We start from the raw sequence: 18,989 nt of genomic DNA, 5'->3' as shown, positions 1-18,989 counted from the left end.
TGTGCCCATCTATAATCCCTACGCGTGGGAGGTGAAAGAAAAAAGATCAGGCGAGTAAGATCAAACATACTCGGCGGCATAATGACCTCTAGGCTAACTCCTGTATTCTTTGTTACTTCCACTTAGCATCTCTACACGAAAATAAAATATTGAAATCCCTTGGGTGCCTTTAATATGGGGGGATGACCTTGACAAGTTTGATTTAGTACCCAGACTGAATCTTTTTTGGATTTATCCCCTGGGTTTATGTTCTTTGCTTCAAGTACCTGATCCAGTTTTATGAAAGCCAGTTGTTTCTTTTCCTTTTCTTCTAGCTCTAGAAAATATCAATTATTCAAGCGTTGGCTACAGTTCCACGCTGGTTTGACGGCCATGAATCGAAGGAGAACTAACTGTAGAGGGGCCTCTCCTACCTCGAAGATAAGTCATCAGCCTCCGAGGCTTCTCATTGTGCATATCGCTGAGCCTTCCTGGGCCGACATCTGCCCCAACCTCTGTGAGGCCTTACAGAACTTTTTCTCCATAGCCTGCAGCTTGATGGGCCCCAGCCGAATGTCTCTGTTCAGCTTATACACAGTACAAAGCCAACATGAGTGTATCCTCCCATTTGTGGTGAGTCTATCTATACTCATGGAGTCCTGAAAGCAAATGAGATTGCCACAGCAGAGCTCACAGCTGTTAGCAGTTAGCAGTAAAAACCACGTTGGCTCCTCGTTGGACGTGTGAACACTTAGAGCCCTTTCTAAATCTCTTCAGAGGTCTGGTTACTCAGGCACTCTCTCTCTCTCTCCCAAACTTGTCCTGGGGTGAAACTCAAGGCCCTAATTTTCTTTGCTCAGAAAAGCCTAACTGGAAAACAAACCGTTTCCCGTGTGCTCCGCTCCGGTGAAACTTTAATTCCTGTCCACCACTTCAGGTTCTAGAGAAGAGTGACCGAGGCAGGGGCCATTATCTTTGCAAAGGTCCCTCACAAGTCTCTACTCTCCTCCTTCCCCTCAGATACAGTTCAAAATGCCAGGGATGGGGAAGTCTCCCTTTTTGAGTCATCCTTGCTGCCAACTCAATGGGCATGTAGTATGTCTTTAAGATAACCAAAGGCAGGAATTTCACACCGTGTAGCTGATTGCGTGCGTAAAATTGAACTAGAATCCACTCATTTTTTTTTAAATTAATGTCTCATTCTCCTGATTGAAAGTGGGAATTAATATTTCTTTTGGTACTGTAAAGTATGGAAATAATACGCATTTGTTCGAGTTTGCTATCTATGGCTGTGATAAAATACCACGATCCTAAACAACTTGGAGGGGTTGATGCAAAAACTATAAGTCTCATCTTGAAAGGGATTAGATGGTTTATTCTGAAGCCGTTTTGAGTGGCCACAGCAAGGGAACACAAATTTTCAGGTTACTGCATATTCCATGTTCCAATGTGGGAGCAGGTTTATGAAGAAATTCATAAATCAGGTCAAGTTTAAAATATAAACTACATTGTTGGATACATCAGCGCTGCAGTTACAGTGAAATGGGGGTGAAATGGAGGAGGCTTTACTAAAGGCCCAAGATGCCATTGGATGGCATTCTTAGTCTGAGCTGGTAAAAGCTAGAGGTCTGCTAAGCTAATAGACACCAGAGGTTTTAACTCTATTAGTCATAAGACGGTGATTCCAACACGGGTAGCCAAGGAGTGGCTCCAAAGGGCTAGAACTAGCCCACCATAGGGTAATTAATTAGCCTTTGGACTTGCAACATTCCAGTCTCTACGTGCGTGGTCCTGAAGTTCTGATCCATCAGTTGGTCTCAGGAGTTCTGGTTCACAGCAGGAAAGGTGTACTGGACTTACATGTTCAGGACACAGTCCGTCCTGAAGGGACGTCAGGGCAGGAATTCGGGAACTGAGGTAGAGGCCATGGAAGATGCTGCTCTCTGTGTCATTCATGGCTTAGACTGCTTCCTTACACAAGCCAGGGCCAGCTGCCTAGGAATGGCACCATCCACAATGGCTTAGGCCCTTCTGTGTCAACCGTTTGTTTGGGTTTCTCAAGACAGGCTTTCTCTGTGTAGTCTGGCTGTCCTGGGACTAGATGTGTAGAACAGGCTGGTCTCAAAGTCACAGCGATCCACCTGCCTCTGCCCCCTCCCCCACACACACCTCTTCCACATTGCATTCATCAGAAACCCAGGCAAAGCCACAGACCCCAGATGGACCTTTTTGCCTAGAAAAACACAAACAAAGCATGTGACAGGATGTTGTGGAGATAGTTCATTAATTAAAGAGCTTGTCTGCATAAGCTTGAGACTTAAGCTAAGTTCAAGGGCCTGAGTTTGATCCCACGCCTCCAAGTATAAAGCTGGATCTGTTGGCTCAAGAAGATTTTATTCAGGGCCATTGCAGGAGGTACAAGGGCCTTGACGGTGGGTTTGGCTGGGTTGAAGAGCCTGAGCTCAGCTAAGTACGGTATGGGTAAGTGGGGCTCCAACATCTAAATCCCCAGCTAGCGCCTCCCACGATACACACCTTTTTAAAGAAGTGTGGGGAGACACGGTGAGTTGTTTCCTATAGGTTGGCCTCCAAGGATACAAAGCCAGAAGAGTAGACAGTGGTCTGGAAAGGTAAACAGAAACTTCTCAGTATCGGGTACTGTGACAGTTTTTCTTCAGGTGCCTTTATCTCCCAGTACAGGTGGCCATTTTTAAATCAATTGATCCCTTAATCACTCCACTAGGAAAGGCAGGCACTTTCATAGTAGAAACCGTGAACTTGTCAGGAATTTAACTAAGCTGGGAAACAGCTGACCTGCCAGGTGCCAAAGGAACCAACACACCCAGGAAAGGGTTAAAGCTCATGGCCTCCTGCAAGCAGATAATTAAGAGTCTAACCTGGGCACACTCTCTGTTGTTGGTGTGCTAGTGGTAAATTTTTGAGTCTCATTTCTTTCGTTTACTCAAATCAGTCTTACTCTGTCAACCAGCCCGGTCTGGGGCTCACTATCTGGCCTAAGCTGGCCTCAGACTCGTGACAGTTCCCCCCACTTACTCTACGGAGCACTGGGATTTCAGGTGTGAGCCTCCACACCCCGCTTTCCCGTTTTCCTCAGAGTGGTTGGCACAGATGAAGCCACAGTCTCACTGTTGGGTGAGCCCCAGACGGCTTTATCAACATGGGATTAGGGAAAGCAGAGGGAAGACTAGCAGCAGCAAAGAACTCAGTCGGGATAAAGAACAGAGTACTCATGTCCCCGACTCCCTCACAAAGGAGTCTTCACAGAAGCACTTGAGAACATAGCCACAGGCCTCAGGGATGTAGGAATGAAGGTGTCTGAGCTAGGCATGCAAATATCCCAAGAACCGGATGTGCCAGGGCAGCCTGAGCCCTTGGCCACATCCTTCGGAGACTGAGGTGAATTGGCTGTACACCAAATCTAGGCTGGAAACTGCCATTTCGCTTCCACTACCCCCCATGAAACCTTCCAGGTAAGGCCTTTTAACTGCCTATATTCAGTCCTGAAAATCAAAGTCACAGTTGAGACTCCTCATGGGCAACTCAGGAAAAATTAAAAGCCAAAATTTCCTTCCTGTAGAACAGTAAATACAATGCTAGTCAGAAACTCAAGAAAACTATAGGAACGAGGCCACCACATGATGTACACAAACAGTCCAGTCTATAAGGAAATCAGGCCCTTAATTCCATTTCCACCGAAACATAGCGACATCTGACATGGCCTTTCTGCAGAGACACCGCAAAACATGAATGCGGTCTGGGGAACAGTATGCAGGACAAAACCAAGATTACCCCTCGTATTTAATTTTTCAGTAACATCAAATAATTCTGAACCTTTTATAAGGAACAATGGCAGAGCATTTATAATTAAAATATTAGACTTCCTTTTATATCCATTGTGACATGAATATAAATAATTCTAACCCAAATGATTAATTTCCCCCTCAAAGGAGGATTCCAGAAGAATGTCCTTACTGTGAAACTCTTCCTAATTCTTTTACATTTTCCAATAAAGAATTTATTGAAATTATTATCGACAATGAGGTATTAGGGTCCAGAATGCTCTAGTTTAGCTATAATGTTTATTTCCTCATCTTTAGTAGCTAACAGTTGATCATGTCAAAGACTGCGCAGATAAAGGCAAGTCCTAAGAAAGATGGTATAGTAGACTCTAACTGAGAGCATCGGGACAGGGAGAATAAGTCAAGGAAATACAGTAATTCTACCACACAGTGAACTAAGTACTGCTAGAGAGACAATGTAAAGGACTCAGATAAGCATGGAGTTATGGAGATAAAAACCAAAACAGGCCCAAATCTTTCTAGTTGTGACAAAAAATTCGAACAGAAGGAAAGGAAACTAAAATACACAATACAGTGATTTTCCAAAGCTGTAAAACACAAAGTGTTGAGGCTGGAGAGATGGCTCACAAGTTAAGATGGCTCTTTCAGAGGACTCAAGTTCCATGCCAGCATCCTTCAGTTCAGGGAATCTAAGGCTCTTTTTAGTTTTGGGGATTTGGGGGGGGGTGTTGCTTGTTTGTTTGCTTGGTTGGTTGGTTTGGTTTGGTTTTTGAAGACAGGGTTTCTTTGTGTAGCCCTGGAACTCACCCTGTAGACCAGTCTGGCCTTGAACTCAGAACTCCAATGGCCTCTGCCTCCTGAAGAGCTAGGATTAAAGGCACGAGCCACCATTACCGAGTTAGGAGGAAAGCCCCTTACTGGCTAGCTTCCCGTTGCTTGTTCAATCTGATTTCTTACAGGGCTCCAAACTACTGGCCCAGCATTGGCACAGAGCATAGCAGGCCAGGCCCCCTTCATCACTGCCCCACAGACAAGCTCACAGACCAATGGAGACAATTCCTTGATTGAGGGTTCTTCCCAGGTGACTCTAGTCTGTGGGTTTGACAGAAGTTGCCCAGCATACTGGGTTGCTAAAGATTTGTGTCTTTGATTCATCTGCAGCAAGTGAGAGGGAATTTTGTGAGGCTGCAGGCCTGCATCTCAGAGCTGCGCATGTTACAAGTAGAAGGTTGTTACAGACCACATCGTACCTTACTGCCGCTGGCTGTAGAGGATGGGCTCCAACAGTTCAAGCAGTTCAGCAGATACATGACCACAGGTGCTGCTCAGCCCTGCAATTCCCTGGAGGTAAGTGATGCTGGTTCTAGGGCATGGAGCCACTTCCCCATTTCCATGGTTCCATCGTCTCTCTCTCTCTCTGTGTGTGTGTGTGTGTGTGTGTGTGTGTGTGTGTGCGTGCGTGTGTGTGTGTGTTGCATACCCAAGACCTGGAGTTACACCCAACCATACAGGTTCCACGATTGTCTCTTCCATCTCTGGGAGCTTCTGTGAACCCTGCTCACTTGATTCTGTGGGCCATTTTCTTGTGGAGTCCTTGACCCCTCTGGCTCCTACAATCCTTCTCCACCCCCCCCCCCTTCTTCAGGCTTCCTCTGGCTTCACCTAGTGTTTGGCTGTGGGTGTCTGCATCTGCTCCTCTCAGCTGCCTGGGGAGGCCTATCTGACGACAGCTGGGCTGGGCACCAATCTGCAAGCATAGCAGAGTACCATTGGGAATCCTTTCATTGGCCTTTGTGTCCGGGTCTATCCTGGGTCTCTGGGCTGTCCTGCTCCTGGATCCTGGCCATGCTGTGGGCGCCCTCTCATGGCACTGGACGAGTCATTGGCTGGCCGCTCCCACAGCTCTGTGCCACGATTACTCCAGCACATCTTGCAGGCAGGACAAACTGCATGTTGGAGGCTTTGTAGCAGGGTTAACAAAGGTCAAAATTGATGCTACTCTGGTGCCAGGCTTAGACAGTCTTTTTTAATTAAAAAAAAATCTTAAATTAGTTATCAGTGTATGTTATGTGGGTACATTTGTGAGTTGGGATTAAAATAGCCCTTAGTTTTGGTGAACTCTGGGTGCAAACAGATGATTGAAAAATAATAGTGAGGAACTTCTCATTTCCAGTTTCACACGTAAAGAAGTTGGAAGTTGCCACTTTGTCCTAACGATTATTAAAATTCCCTGCTTTCAAAAAAACCAACTTGTGTAATAAGAATGTGTAATAAACCAAGCTTGGGAAATCCAATCATCCAGTACGCAATGAAACACTAATGGGTAGAAACTACCCAAAATTCTGTTCCATGCTGAGGGCTGAAACCAAAACAGAAAGAAAAAAGAGGAAATGCTGACACCTTCTGGCCACTCAGCAAAGCTCAACCCAACTCCACTATCCACTACATTCCCACGGATACACCTTTACAGATTTGAACTGGTGCCTTCACCCTCAAATCCCCCGTCAGTTTGCTACAGAAGACATCACAGGGAAAGGAGGAATTCAAGACCCATCCTCTGAAGGGAGAAACCCTGACCAGTGTCACATAACATATGATATAGATTACGGATTGCATAATACATATGGGGGCATTGACTCGGAGCTTTGCACATGCTGGGCTGCACTCTATCTCCCAGCTGTCACCCATTTTGTCATTTACTGTTTCAGACCTTCGGGTTTGTATGAATATCTCTCAGTGGTCTTGTTTGCCCCCCCCCATTGACCCTGATAACATTCCAGACTTCTTCTCTCTGCCTGTTTTTCTCGGTTGCCCCAACAGTGATCCCTGTCCTCTCTCAGCCAGTCTCCTGGTCTCAGTACCTAATAGTTTAGCGCTCACTGTACTATGCTTGTTCCTTTGTATCCCAATAGTTATTGAAGTTAAGTGGATGGCTGTGTTTTAAATATTGTGATGCCTACATAGTGTAATGGCTTCCACAGTCCCCACTCCAAGAGTAAACTATGAACGGAGTTGTGGGTAGTGCCCAACATCCTGGCACATGGACTAAGGGTTTAGCTACTGAATTATATCACTCACAGTTAACTGTGAAGATACGACTCCTCGGTCCTACTAGTCCTACTCGAGCATTGCAAATACTTCAACTGAAAAAAACTACAGCTGGATTTTAAAAATTCCAAACAATGAAATAACCCTAGGTACACAAGTAACATTGGAGAAATCCAAGAGACATGAAGGAATCAAGGCAGTGTGACCCCTCTGAAAAATGCCAATCCCAGTGATGGGTTCAAAGAAAGTGAATTAGATGAAATCCCATACAAAAAAATCCAAAAGAATAATTATAATAATGTGTAATAAACCAGAGAACACACAGACTCTGCTAAATGAAATCAAGGAGCATGCAAATGAGCAACATACCACAGAGATAGTTCACACCAACGCTTATGGCAGCATTATTCACAATAGCTAATTACAGAGTCAGTCTACATGTCTCAGCAGAAGAATAAATGAAGTGTGGTTATATACACAGTGGAATTTTGTTCAACCAGAAAGAATGCATTACGTCGTTAGCAGAAAAAAAATTGATGTAACAAGAGGTTATCAAATTAAGTGACTTTATCCCCTAATGCTGGGATAAAAGACATATCATCCCAGATGCTGAGATCATCTTTGTGTGAGCTGCTTCTCTGTAGGACTGGATCAATCCTGTGTAGATCTGGGTGGCCTTGAACTCACAGAGATCCGTCTGCCTCTTAACCCTGAGTCCTAGGATTAAAGGTGTGCACCACCACCTCCTAGCTTCTGGCTGCTGGGATTAAAGGTGTGTGCCTGGCTTCTATGGCCTGTGGCTGACTTTGCTTTCTGGATTCTCTGGCAAGCTTTAATAAATCATGAATAATACATCACCACAGGATTTGTGGAGGGTTGAGAACTGAACCCAGGTCCTTGAAAGAACAGCCAGTGCTCCTAACTGCTGAGCTGTCTCTCCAGAACTGATATAATGATTGTTTTTTATTATACAAAGATTTTATAGATAAAAATAAATGGCAACAAAGTTAAAATACTCAAATATATGGCACAATACTATAAACACACCCCACAAGATAAACAGTGGCCACTTTACCTCAGCAAAATCGTATTATTTGTAATATAAATGTACTGTTTATTGAAATTTACTACATCTGAAGTTTACTTATATTTAATTTAAATTGGATTTCAATTCAACATGATAAGAACAAAAGCCATATAGAATTCATGTTTTGCTTCATGGTATACTATTTAAGTAAAGTGCTACCAAAAGCAATTTCTGAACACTAGGAGTCCATGAGGTAATTTTCTCCTTTATTTATTTAAATTTAAGATAGATGACACACTATAGCTGTTCACAAAGTATTCTTTGTAATTGTCCTCGGCACTAAGAAGATAGGTGGTGACTTCTGTCCAAAAACAACCTTGAGGGGACAGTGGGCTATTTTGAAGCTTCTGAGCCAGGGAGCCTCAGACACCACGCGTAGGGCCCAAGATGTGAAATTAGGAGAGTTCTGCTGTCTCAGGATGACGACATGGAGGAAGCTATGCCTCATGAAGCTATGCACAAATGTTGAGCTCCTTCCATGCCGGGCAGCACCTTTGGGACAATTCTGTTATCTGCTTGCCAAATGAGGAAAAGGGTTCAGAAAATAGCAGACCTCCCCATCGTCTTCCTAGCTACAGAAATGACCATTCCCACCACAGCTTAGCTTCTGAAAGCCACCAGTGAGCTCCGAGAGGAGGCCCAGGACAGATTCCCTGCCAGGACCCTCAGTGTAAAACTGTTGAAACTATAAGAGAAAAATTACGGGAAACACCTCAGGATTGAGGCATACACAATGAGTCTCTCAATAGGATTCCAATAATTCAAGCAATCGGACAAAGAATTGCTAAATGGGTTGCATTAAACGTAAAAGCTTTGGCTCTACAAAAGAAACAAGAAGGGTGGAGTTGGCACATCCATTTAACCCCAGCACTAAAGAGGCAAAGGCAGGTGGATCTCCGTGAGCTCCAGGCCAGCCTGGTTTATAGAGTAATTTCCAGGACAACCAAGACAACTAAAGAGAAACTCTGCCTTGCAAAGAAAGAACATAGAGAGTAAAGACAAAATCAGAGAAAACCCTTTCTATTTATCAGACAGGCAGTGAATATCCAGAATATATAAAGAACTTGAGCTGGAAACATGGCTAAATGGTAAAGAGCTCTGGCTGCGCTTCCAGGGAACTGGAGGTTGATTCCCAGCGCCCACATGGTGGCTCATAAGTGATCCGACACCCTTTTCAAGCCTCTGAGGGTTCCAGACACAAAAGTGACACATAAACATGCATGCAGGCAAAACACTCATATACATAAAATAAAGTAATACTGATTTTGAATTGAAAAAAATCATACATAGAAATTTCAAACATGAACCTTTTTAAAATATTAAATGTATCTATACACATATAATTAATTTATTTATTAATTTATTTTAAATACAAGTAATCCAAGCAATAAGCAAATGAGCTGAAAAGACACTTTTCATGAAGGAGTGAGGCTAAAGACCTTAAGAGATGACTCACCAAAACAAAAACAAAAAACATACAAGTAGCAAGTGGGCATATGAAGAGATGATCCGCATGGTATGTCATCACAAATATACAAAGTAAGACAGAAGGAGGCACCACTACCTATAACATGAGTTCTCGTAGGTCTAAATAATAGCAAAATGTACTGTAATCTGAACTGCATCTACTCCTGCTAATTGACAAAGTCTCAATTTTCCTTTTAGAACCAACTCAGAGATCTTTTCCACAAAAGTTTTTAATTTTTTACTCAGCATGTGTGGTAAAAAGATCCATTCTATGATAATAATATCTTCCCTCTGCATTAAAATTCCTATGGGGGTGCTTGGAGGGTGATAGGATAGAATGCAGTTAGGCTTCAGGCCCACATGGTCCACGGGATCCACATGTGCAATCTGTAATTTCCCTTCCACCAAAGCCAATTCTCTCTCAGTTTCGACTGTTAATTTGCTGGGACTCAGGCGGGAGTCCCACCTCTAGCTCAGGCCTGGGCCTGGGCCAGTGCCCTCCAAGTGACTTTTTCATGAATTTGTATCTTAATGGTCTGTGCCAATCTGTCACACAAGTTCTAATAGGTCTTAATAATAAAAGCCTGGAGTCAGATATGGGGGGAAATGTTGAGCGATCAGAGAGATGAAGGAGCAAGTCATAGCCACCGTTACCTTCCAAGCTTCCCAGCAGGAAAGAGAGTGAGTCTCTGTTTCCTCCTGCCTATATTCCTTTCTCTGCCTGGCCATCGTTCTTTCTGTCTGTCCGAACAGACCTGCAGACCTCTACCGTTAGCTGGTGGCAAGCTCCGCCTTCTCATCTTCAGGCACTCTTTATTTGTACAAACAAGATACCACCACAACTGCCCTCCTATCAAAAGAGGCACGGTCCAGAGCACAAGTCACACCAAATGCCCACAGGGATGTAAAACCAAAACTTCCATCTGGTGCCAGCAAGAAGACAATCGGATGTTTCTGCGAAGATTAACTTTGTCAACTTGACAGGATCTGGAACCACTTAAGGGACAACCCTCTAGTCATGTCTGAGAGTTTCCCGACTGGATTAACCGAGAGGAGAAGTCCCCCTAGTGTGGGTGGCACCATTCCATAAACCCAGGCCCGGGACTAGATGAAAAGCAGAGAGCAAGCCGAGCCACGGCAGCCTTCATGGCTCCTCTTCCTGGCTGCGATCGCAGTGTAGCTGGGCACCCCGTTCCCCTGTCTCCATGCCCTCTCCTCTGTGATAGGCTGCGTCCCTTTGAACTGTAAAACAGATCAAATCCTTCCCCTTGTCAGATACGTGCCCTCAGCAATGAGAAAAGTAACTAACGTGGTTTCTTACAAAATGAAACCGAAATTCTACCACACAATCCAACGCTTAGGGCTTTGGTATCTACCCCAAGGAGTTAAAGGTTGTGCCTACACACCAAGATGGTTATAATGAAGCTTCGCTTATACTTTCCAATCTTGGGAGCAACACGGTGTCTTTTGTTTTAAGGATTTTGATTTCTTCTTTTTGGAGACTTTTATGTATGCACTCAATGTATTTTGATGCAATCCACCCCCATGCCCTCCCCTCCAACACCCTCCCAATCCCAATCCCACTTTTGCCTCCTAATTTATTTGCTCTTTTTTTAAGCCCACACTCATCTAGTGCTACCTGTATATGTAAGGATGTAGGGCCATCTACTGGAGCATGGGCAGCCTCTTGGGAGCCAGAAGAAAACTGACTCTCCCTCTCCCAGCAGCCATCAATTATTAACAGCTGGAGGGGGGACTTCACGAGCCACCCCCCTAGCCATGCTGGAATTTTGGTGGCTTGTGTGTGTGTGTGTGTGTGTGTGTGCAGACCTTGTGCATGTAGTCACAGCCACTGAAACACGATGCCTCTCAGTAGCTTAAAGGATAATACCTGGTGGTCCATCCCAACAGTGGAATACTATCCAGCACCTAAACTAAATGAACTATCAAGTTCCAAAAAGGCACGGAAAAGCTTTAAATACACATAACTAAATAAAAGAAGGCAATGAAAAGACTACATTACTTGTTCTACATACACAGGACCCCGGAAAAGGCAAAATTATGGAGACAGTAAAAAAGGTGACTGATGAGCTAAGAGGAGAGTATGTGCCTAGCAAAGACAAGGCCCTGGGTTCAATCCCCAGTGCTGGAATTAAAAACTAGAGTGTAGGGAGAGGGATGGGAAATATCAAAGAGGGAAAACACACGGTATAAAAGCATCGTTAGAGGTTTGTGCGAACTCATAGATGTACTGCAATAAGAGTCTGTCCAAATGAAAACTTCAAGTTGTTATGATTATTTTAATTTACAAGAGTCACTTGTAATAAGGGCAAGGCTATGCATTTGTGGAGGTAATGGGTAAACATCATTGTCCCCCTCTTCTCAATGTTACTATACCTAAAACCATTCTACAACAGTAAAGCCTTCAGAAATCATACTAGGATTGTACTTTCATTCACATCCCTTGGTTATGTTAACTCTTTCCTGCCAGCCTGGGCCACTGCCATGTCATCCCCAAATGAACACTCAGAGACTTATATTAATTATAATACTGTTGGCCAATGACTAGGGCTTCTTATTAGCTAGCGCTATCTTAATTATTAGCCCATGACTATTAATCTTTGGATTTCCACCTGATCTTATCTTACTGGGGTGTGACAGACCTGCACCCCCTTTGCCTGCTACGTGAGGACTGCTCAGCGTCTCCATCGAGAAGAGAACGATTTCCTGTTTGTCCCTGCTTAAGGCCTGATTCTGCCCAGCTACGTCCCTTCCTGCCTGACAAATCAGCCAATCGGTGTTTTATTCATTAACCAATAAAAGGAACATGTACAGAAGACATCCCCATCTTCCCTCTTTGCTAATTAAAACATTTACATACAAAATAACTGCATATACAATTGCCTTCCAGAGTCTCAAAATTCAGGGCAAAACTGATCATTGAAAACATCCATTTTGATGACACAGAAGATCCTAATTATACACAAATGCCTTAGTATTTCTTCAGGCCCATCATACTGGTCAAGGGTTAAGTACATTTAGAGTCAAAAGAATCCGTGCCTCTGGATCTGTGCTGAGAAAACAGAGAAACCATCTGAGAATGTGATACATCCCAGCACACACAGCTGGGGGAGGAACAATGAACAGGCTCTCTAAGATCGAGTACACGCACACGGAGTGAGACCTCAGTACCACACTCACGTAACGCACGCACACGGAGTGAGACCTCAGCACCACACTCATGTAACACATGCACACGGAGTGAGACCTCAGTACCACACTCATGTAACACACGCACACGGAGTGAGACCTCAGTACCACACTCATGTAACACATGCACACGGAGTGAGACCTCAGTACCACACTCATGTAACACACGCACACGGAGTGAGACCTCAGTACCACACTCACGTAACACACGCACACAGAGTGAGACCTCAGTACCACACTCATGTAACACACACGGACCTCAGTTTTCCTTTAGAAGCAAAATATTTTGAGCAGAGAAAACGCTACCAATGTTTAATTTTCTTTTTAACCAAGGATGAATAAGAAAAAAACCAGACCACAAGTGTGGCTTCTCCCTGGTCACTGTTGGCACCGTCTAAGAGCTGTCCAGGGTTACAGATTTGTGATGATTATCTGTCCCATCAGAATCTGTCACGAGAAACTTGATTTGTATCACTTCATAACATGCTGACTGAGGTCAACTGAGTTTTTATTTCTAATTTATATTTAAGCCTCTCTCTCTCTCTTTGTACTAAACACAACAGCTATTACCATAGACTTAAAAAATGTGTCTTTCAGAATAGCTTGTGTGTTCCTCCCTATGGCTATCAAGAAGAGCAGGCATATTCATTATTTTCATGCATTTCACTTTAGATTACTGTCCTGACTTCTCAGCCTGGGAAAGAAGTGATCAGACAGCTGGAAGAAGGGCTGAAAGATATAAACCTACTCAGTGTCAGAAGGCTGCAGGTGGTCGAGGTCACAAAAGACCCCCAGGAACAGACAGACTCACCAACTCCCACCGCAGAATCCAACAATGACGGTGAGGGGTTTGCTTTTTGCTGTTTCACATGCTGGTTTTGTCCTGGCAATCTTCCTGCCTCAAATGCTTTACCCTGGGGCTGGAGAGATAGCTCAGCGCTTGAGATCACTTGTTGCTCTTATAGAGGATTCGGGTTTAGTTCCCAACACCCACGTGTGGCTTGCAACTATCTGTAACTCCAGTTCTTGAGGATCCCGTGATCTTGTCTAGCCTTAGTGGTCACTGGTGGTATGCACATGATACACATGTAGGTAAATCATCCATATAAAACAAAAGATAAAATAAAGAAACCAATTATTTTTTAAAGGAAAAAAAGTGGGCATGATAGCCCGTACCTGTAATTGAAGCATTTGGGAAATGGAGGCAGGTAGGATTAGAACAGATACTACATAGCAGTTTGAGGCCAGCTTAGGCTACATGTGACTGGAGAGGAAAGAGAGAGAAATTTTCAGATTTTGTGACATAAAGCACTTAGAACAGGGCCTGCCACAGATAAATGCCATGTGCTAATATTGATGGTGGGATAATAAAAGCATTTGCTTCTTAGCATGCCTGTTACTCAGCAAACTTCAAACACTAGTGACTCATTATTTCACTAAAATTAAGACATGGCCATTAAAATACTTCTCAGCGTAGAAGCCTCTCCTAATCACACGCCCTATTACAGTACTTCCATTTTTGTACGTTGTCCCCGTCACATTTATGCTGCATAGGTGGAACCTGCTTGCGTAATTTTTTGCTTTTATCCAACATAATGTAAAACCTTTACACAGTTCCCATGGCCCTTCTCTGCCTTTTGTCTAGTTTTCCTTCCTCTCTCACTCCTAAAAGAAAAACGAGAAAGTGTTTGACCACGAAGCATACAAACTCCCACAGGGAAACCAGTGTGTTTTCTCCCATCACGCGTGAGCCAACCCTGTATTGACAGCAGATTCCTAATGACCTTAATCAGCCTAGGGTCTAGGAAATTCTGCTAATTCTAGCGTCCAAGGTCGGCCTTGCAGAAGAGCCATACATCATGCTGCTATCTTCTTTTGGGATGTTTTTGTGTCGTTTCGTTTTTGTTATTAGTATGTGTATTTGCACATACGTGTTTGTGCATGTGGGAGTTGAAGGACAATTGGGAAGTTCCTCTTGAGCTTTCCACCTTGTCTCAAAGCAGGGTGTCGCTGGTCTCTGCTGTTCTGTGTACTCCGGAATAACTGGTGTGCAAGCTTCCAGATGATTCTTTCGTGGCTGCCTCCTAAGCCTGCTGGGCTTACAGGTGCATGCCACATGTTTCTGTGGGTCCCAGGGATCAAACTCAGGTTGCTGGGTCTGAGTGGCAAGTGCTTTTTGCCCATTGAGCTGTTGTACCCCAGAAGTGAAGTCTTTTTAATATTTTTCCTCTTGTTTCCCTATCTGCTGCAGCGCTGGGGATTAAATTCAGTCCCTTGCACCAACACAAGCATTCTACCTCTGGGCTCAATCCCTAGCTCCTTAGAAATAAGAGAAAACTCAGCAGTTGCGAGTGTGTAGTGTGAATGAAAATGGTCTCTCGCAGGCTCATATACTTGGAAGCTTTGTCCCCAGTTGATGAACTGTTGGGAAGGATTGGGAGGTATGGCCTTGGTGGAGGAGGTGTGTCACTAGAAGCAGGCTTTGAGGCTTCAAAAGCCAAGGTCAGGCCTAGCCTGCTTGTCTGTCTGTCTGTCTGTCCGTCTGTCTGTCTCCCCCCCCCCCTTCCCTCTCTCCCTATCCCTCTCTCTACCTGCTTCCTATGTGTCAGCATGTAAAGCTCATAGCTATGCTCCAGTGCTATGCCTGGACTAACCCTCAGACACTGTAAGCAAGTCCTCAATTAAATGTTTTCCTTATAAGAGTTTCCTAGGCCGCGGTGTCTCTTCACAGCAATAAAGCAGTAACTAAGACGGTTGCCTATCACTCAGAGGGGCAGCTCACATCCACCTTTAAATACAGCTCCAGGAGATCCAAGATCTTCTTCTTGCTTCCTCGGGCACCCACATGCACATGGCATCCATTCATACAGACACATATGCATAATAACTTTTTTCAAAAAAGAAAGAAATACCAACAGGGATGCATACTATGGTACTTCTTGGGAGTACCTAAAGCTTCATTGGTGTACCTTAAAGAAGTTAGAGTTGGAACATGATGGTGGATAAAACATTCATTATCGTTACAGTTCAGATCTCCCCAAACTGACCTACTAGTGTGATTCCATTGGAAGTCCTATCAGATTTTTTTTTTTTATTGATTTTGTTCTAACTTGGTTTGGTTATTTTGTTTTTTGAAACAGGGTCCCATCATGTAGTTCTAGTTACCCAGGCTTCCCTGGAAAAATAAGATTTTCCTATTTCAGTCTCATAAATGCTGAGATTACAGCTGTGTGTCACCACACCCAGCTCCCTTTTTTGTTGTTGTTGCTAATCTGATGAGCTAATCCTATGGGAAGTGTGTGTGCACACACTCATGTGCGTGCATGAATTCGAGCTAAGGATGTGCCATGCCAGGTGTAAGGATGATTCGCAAAGTTGTTAAATAAGACACTACCCTTTGCATCACGTGCATGGTGCTCTGGCTGTTACACCCAGTACTGCCAATAAACAAACAAACAAACAAATAAAATACTAGATCGCATCATACTGACGCAGGGATAATTTCTTCTGTCTGAAGCACATTATTGAGCCAAGAAGTAGAAAGTCACATGAAAACTTGATATGCACTGTGGCTGCCATGGAAAAACAATGAAAAAAAGATTAATGTAGTTGTTAAGTCATTCTAGAACTATCAGCATTCCTTACAGGGAAAGGGAGAATTAGATCCCTACTTTACAGAATGTATAACATGTTAAATGGATTGAAAACCTAAACATGAAAGATAAAAACTTCTAGAAGGAACTACATAAGAGAAAATGGTATGATGATCGGTAAGAAGAAGGAAGTGTTTACCAAATGAGATGCAAAGTCTGCTAATGGTGGGAGACAAAATAATCGTCACTATACTAAAGATCAGAATTTCTGTTTGTCAGAAGATGCACGAAAAAAGTGGTCAGAAGAAAAACAGAGCTACAGCTCTAACCCACATAACCAGTAAAAAGTCGCTATCTGGAGTACAGAATTTGAGACGTCATCATAAAGCAGAGCATGCAGAGAATGAACCTCAGCTATGTAGAACAATGTGAATGAATCTTTGGTACTGAGGAGAGGGAGCCCAAGTAACTAAAGGACTACAGGAGATGTCACTTCTTTACAAAGCTCAGGGAAATTAAATAACAGCTTAGAGTAGCAAGCTACTTTTTAACCATAAGGAAGTTCAGTGTGGCAAGTCTTCATCTGAAGATCAGAGAGCAGCACACAGATGTATCCCTGCTATTAATGGCATTCTACTTCTCAAGTTAAACAAAAGAATTCACGACTGTCCAATTACTGTTGAGCTTTTGGAGCTTGCATGAGCACACATAGTATGTCTTCATTTGCATATAATAAACTTTTTATAATAGCCTTCCAAAGAGTGGGTAAGCAATAAATATGCCAAAACTAAAAAGACCACAGTGATCAATATCCTTTGGCATCTAGACAGCATCTGTCCAGGTTGACAACCGCCTGCACTGATTGGGTATATAAGTCTTGAACCAGTTACAAATCAACTTAACGAGGCTGCCAACGAGCCTACATTTCTCAGCCACGTACACAAGCATATCAGGTTCCTTTGCTAAGTGCTCACAAGCCATCTGTTTAAAATTTCCTCCTAGAGTTTACCAGGGATCGATGTCAAGCTCCCTTGGAAAGGTACTCTAGCCATATGTGTTCTCAGGAAACACCAAATGTTAACAATCCAAACAAAGAAGATAAAGATTCATTGCTTCTTAAAAGAAGATTCCAGAAAGACCTAGCCAGGGACTAGGCATCCCCTTCTGTACTTCAAACAGTTGTCAGGCTCCAGCGCCCTAGAGAGTAGACCAAAATGAGCAGCTGCTCATCGAGTTTGTCTTTGATAACTGCATTAAAGTCATTTTCTTGTGGCATTAAGACTAAATTAGAAGCTCTGTTGTGTTTGCAACCTAAAGATTTTTAACACAGACAGACATTTGTTTTATTAACAGAAGTCTCAGAAAAAAAAAAAAAACAGCAACCTCCCTTTTGTAATTAAAGTAATAGGAATTTAGCAGAATATCTGAAGTTATTTTAAAATGAGATTTTTGAAAGTTTGTTCTTGCCAGTTTGAGGAACAATCTACCTACCAGAAGTTACATCCTCTCAACACATACCGCTCAATGAGTTTTCATAGTAGTATACACTTACAAATCATCACCTCAGACAAGGTGCATAGATCCTTCTGTGTATTATTAATACACATTGCAAATAAAACTTAGAGGTATCAGAATGAATATAAAGACATGTTTTATACAACAAATGTATTTTATTTATTTATCTTGATTATTTTATTATCTACAGTATATATTTATTTAAAGATAAACCCCCCCTCAAAGGCAGGAAAGCAGGAGGAAAAAAAGACCAACAAAAACAGAGTTAACAAACAAAAACTAAAATGGTAGACCTAAAACCAGCCATATACATATGGGTCTATCTTTAAACATTTTTTTTTTAATTTGGTGCTAGAGAGATGGCTAAGCAGTTAAGAGCTCTTGCGGCTCTTCCAAAGGACCCAGGTTCCCAACCACCTGGGGTGGTAACAGCCCCTTCTTGCCTCCAAATATGCGCCACCTGAATATATGTAGTACACACAAAGACATACACAAATAAACATAAATATTTTTAGTTTAGCTGGGTGTGGTGGTGCATGCCTTTAATCCCAGCACTCAAGAGGCAGAGGGAGGCAGATTTCTGTGAGATCAAAGTCAACCTGGTTTTACATAGTGCATTCTAGGCCATCCAGGGCTATATAATGAGACCCTGTCCTCCCCCCCAAAAAAAAAAACAGAAAAAGCATTTTAATTCTATTTTATCTATTGTAATTTAGAGATTGATCTTCAAATTCACATTTGAATTCTAAAAAATAATTCACATTTTTTGTGGCTTCTCTGGGGGGAGGTTACATTATATTTTTGTCTTTTTGCAATCTAATTAGAGTTAACATAGTGCCATAGTGCTTAAAATCCATTTTAAACTTTTATAGCCTACTTAAAATTAATACAGCACTATTTCATATAAAATATAGAAAAACTTCACAATTATGGAGGCCCATTTATCCCATTTCCAATGTAGTCTATCATTTACTTGTTTGTTGTTTGTTTGACCCTATTTCTTTGAAACGGGTCTAATTGAACCAGACTGGCCTTGAACTCAATATATACAGCTGATAATGACTTTGAAAAACTTCTGACTGCTCTGCCTGTACCTCTCAAGTTCTGAGTCCTAGGGTTACATACACACTATTGTTTATGCTGTAGTTATTGTGTGTGTTCCATGCTTACAAAGGCCCTAAAAGGGTATCAGATCCCTTGGGACTGGAGTGACAGATGGTTATAAGCTGCCATGTGCATGCTGGGAATTGCTCTTAACTGCTGAGCTGT

At 42.9% G+C, this 18,989-nt stretch overlaps 1 protein-coding gene across 1 annotated transcript in view; it reads left to right on the top strand.

Annotated features, from left to right (window-relative positions):
• The first annotated feature begins 372 nt into the window (after positions 1-372).
• The window catches only part of M1ap (meiosis 1 associated protein), a 54,379-nt gene continuing 35,762 nt past the window's right edge, over positions 373-18,989 (top strand). Inside the window, exons 1-3 of the mRNA XM_051203174.1 lie at positions 373-612; positions 4,962-5,147; positions 13,285-13,453. Coding sequence (XP_051059131.1) covers positions 373-612; positions 4,962-5,147; positions 13,285-13,453 — 595 coding nt within the window. The remainder of the gene's footprint in view (positions 613-4,961; positions 5,148-13,284; positions 13,454-18,989) is intronic.

The sequence above is a fragment of the Phodopus roborovskii genome, unplaced genomic scaffold (genome assembly GCF_943737965.1).
Source record: "Phodopus roborovskii unplaced genomic scaffold, PHOROB, whole genome shotgun sequence".
NCBI lineage: Eukaryota > Metazoa > Chordata > Mammalia > Rodentia > Cricetidae > Phodopus > Phodopus roborovskii.
Note: the sequence above shows the minus strand (reverse complement) of the source record. Positions and strands in the feature narration are given on the sequence as shown.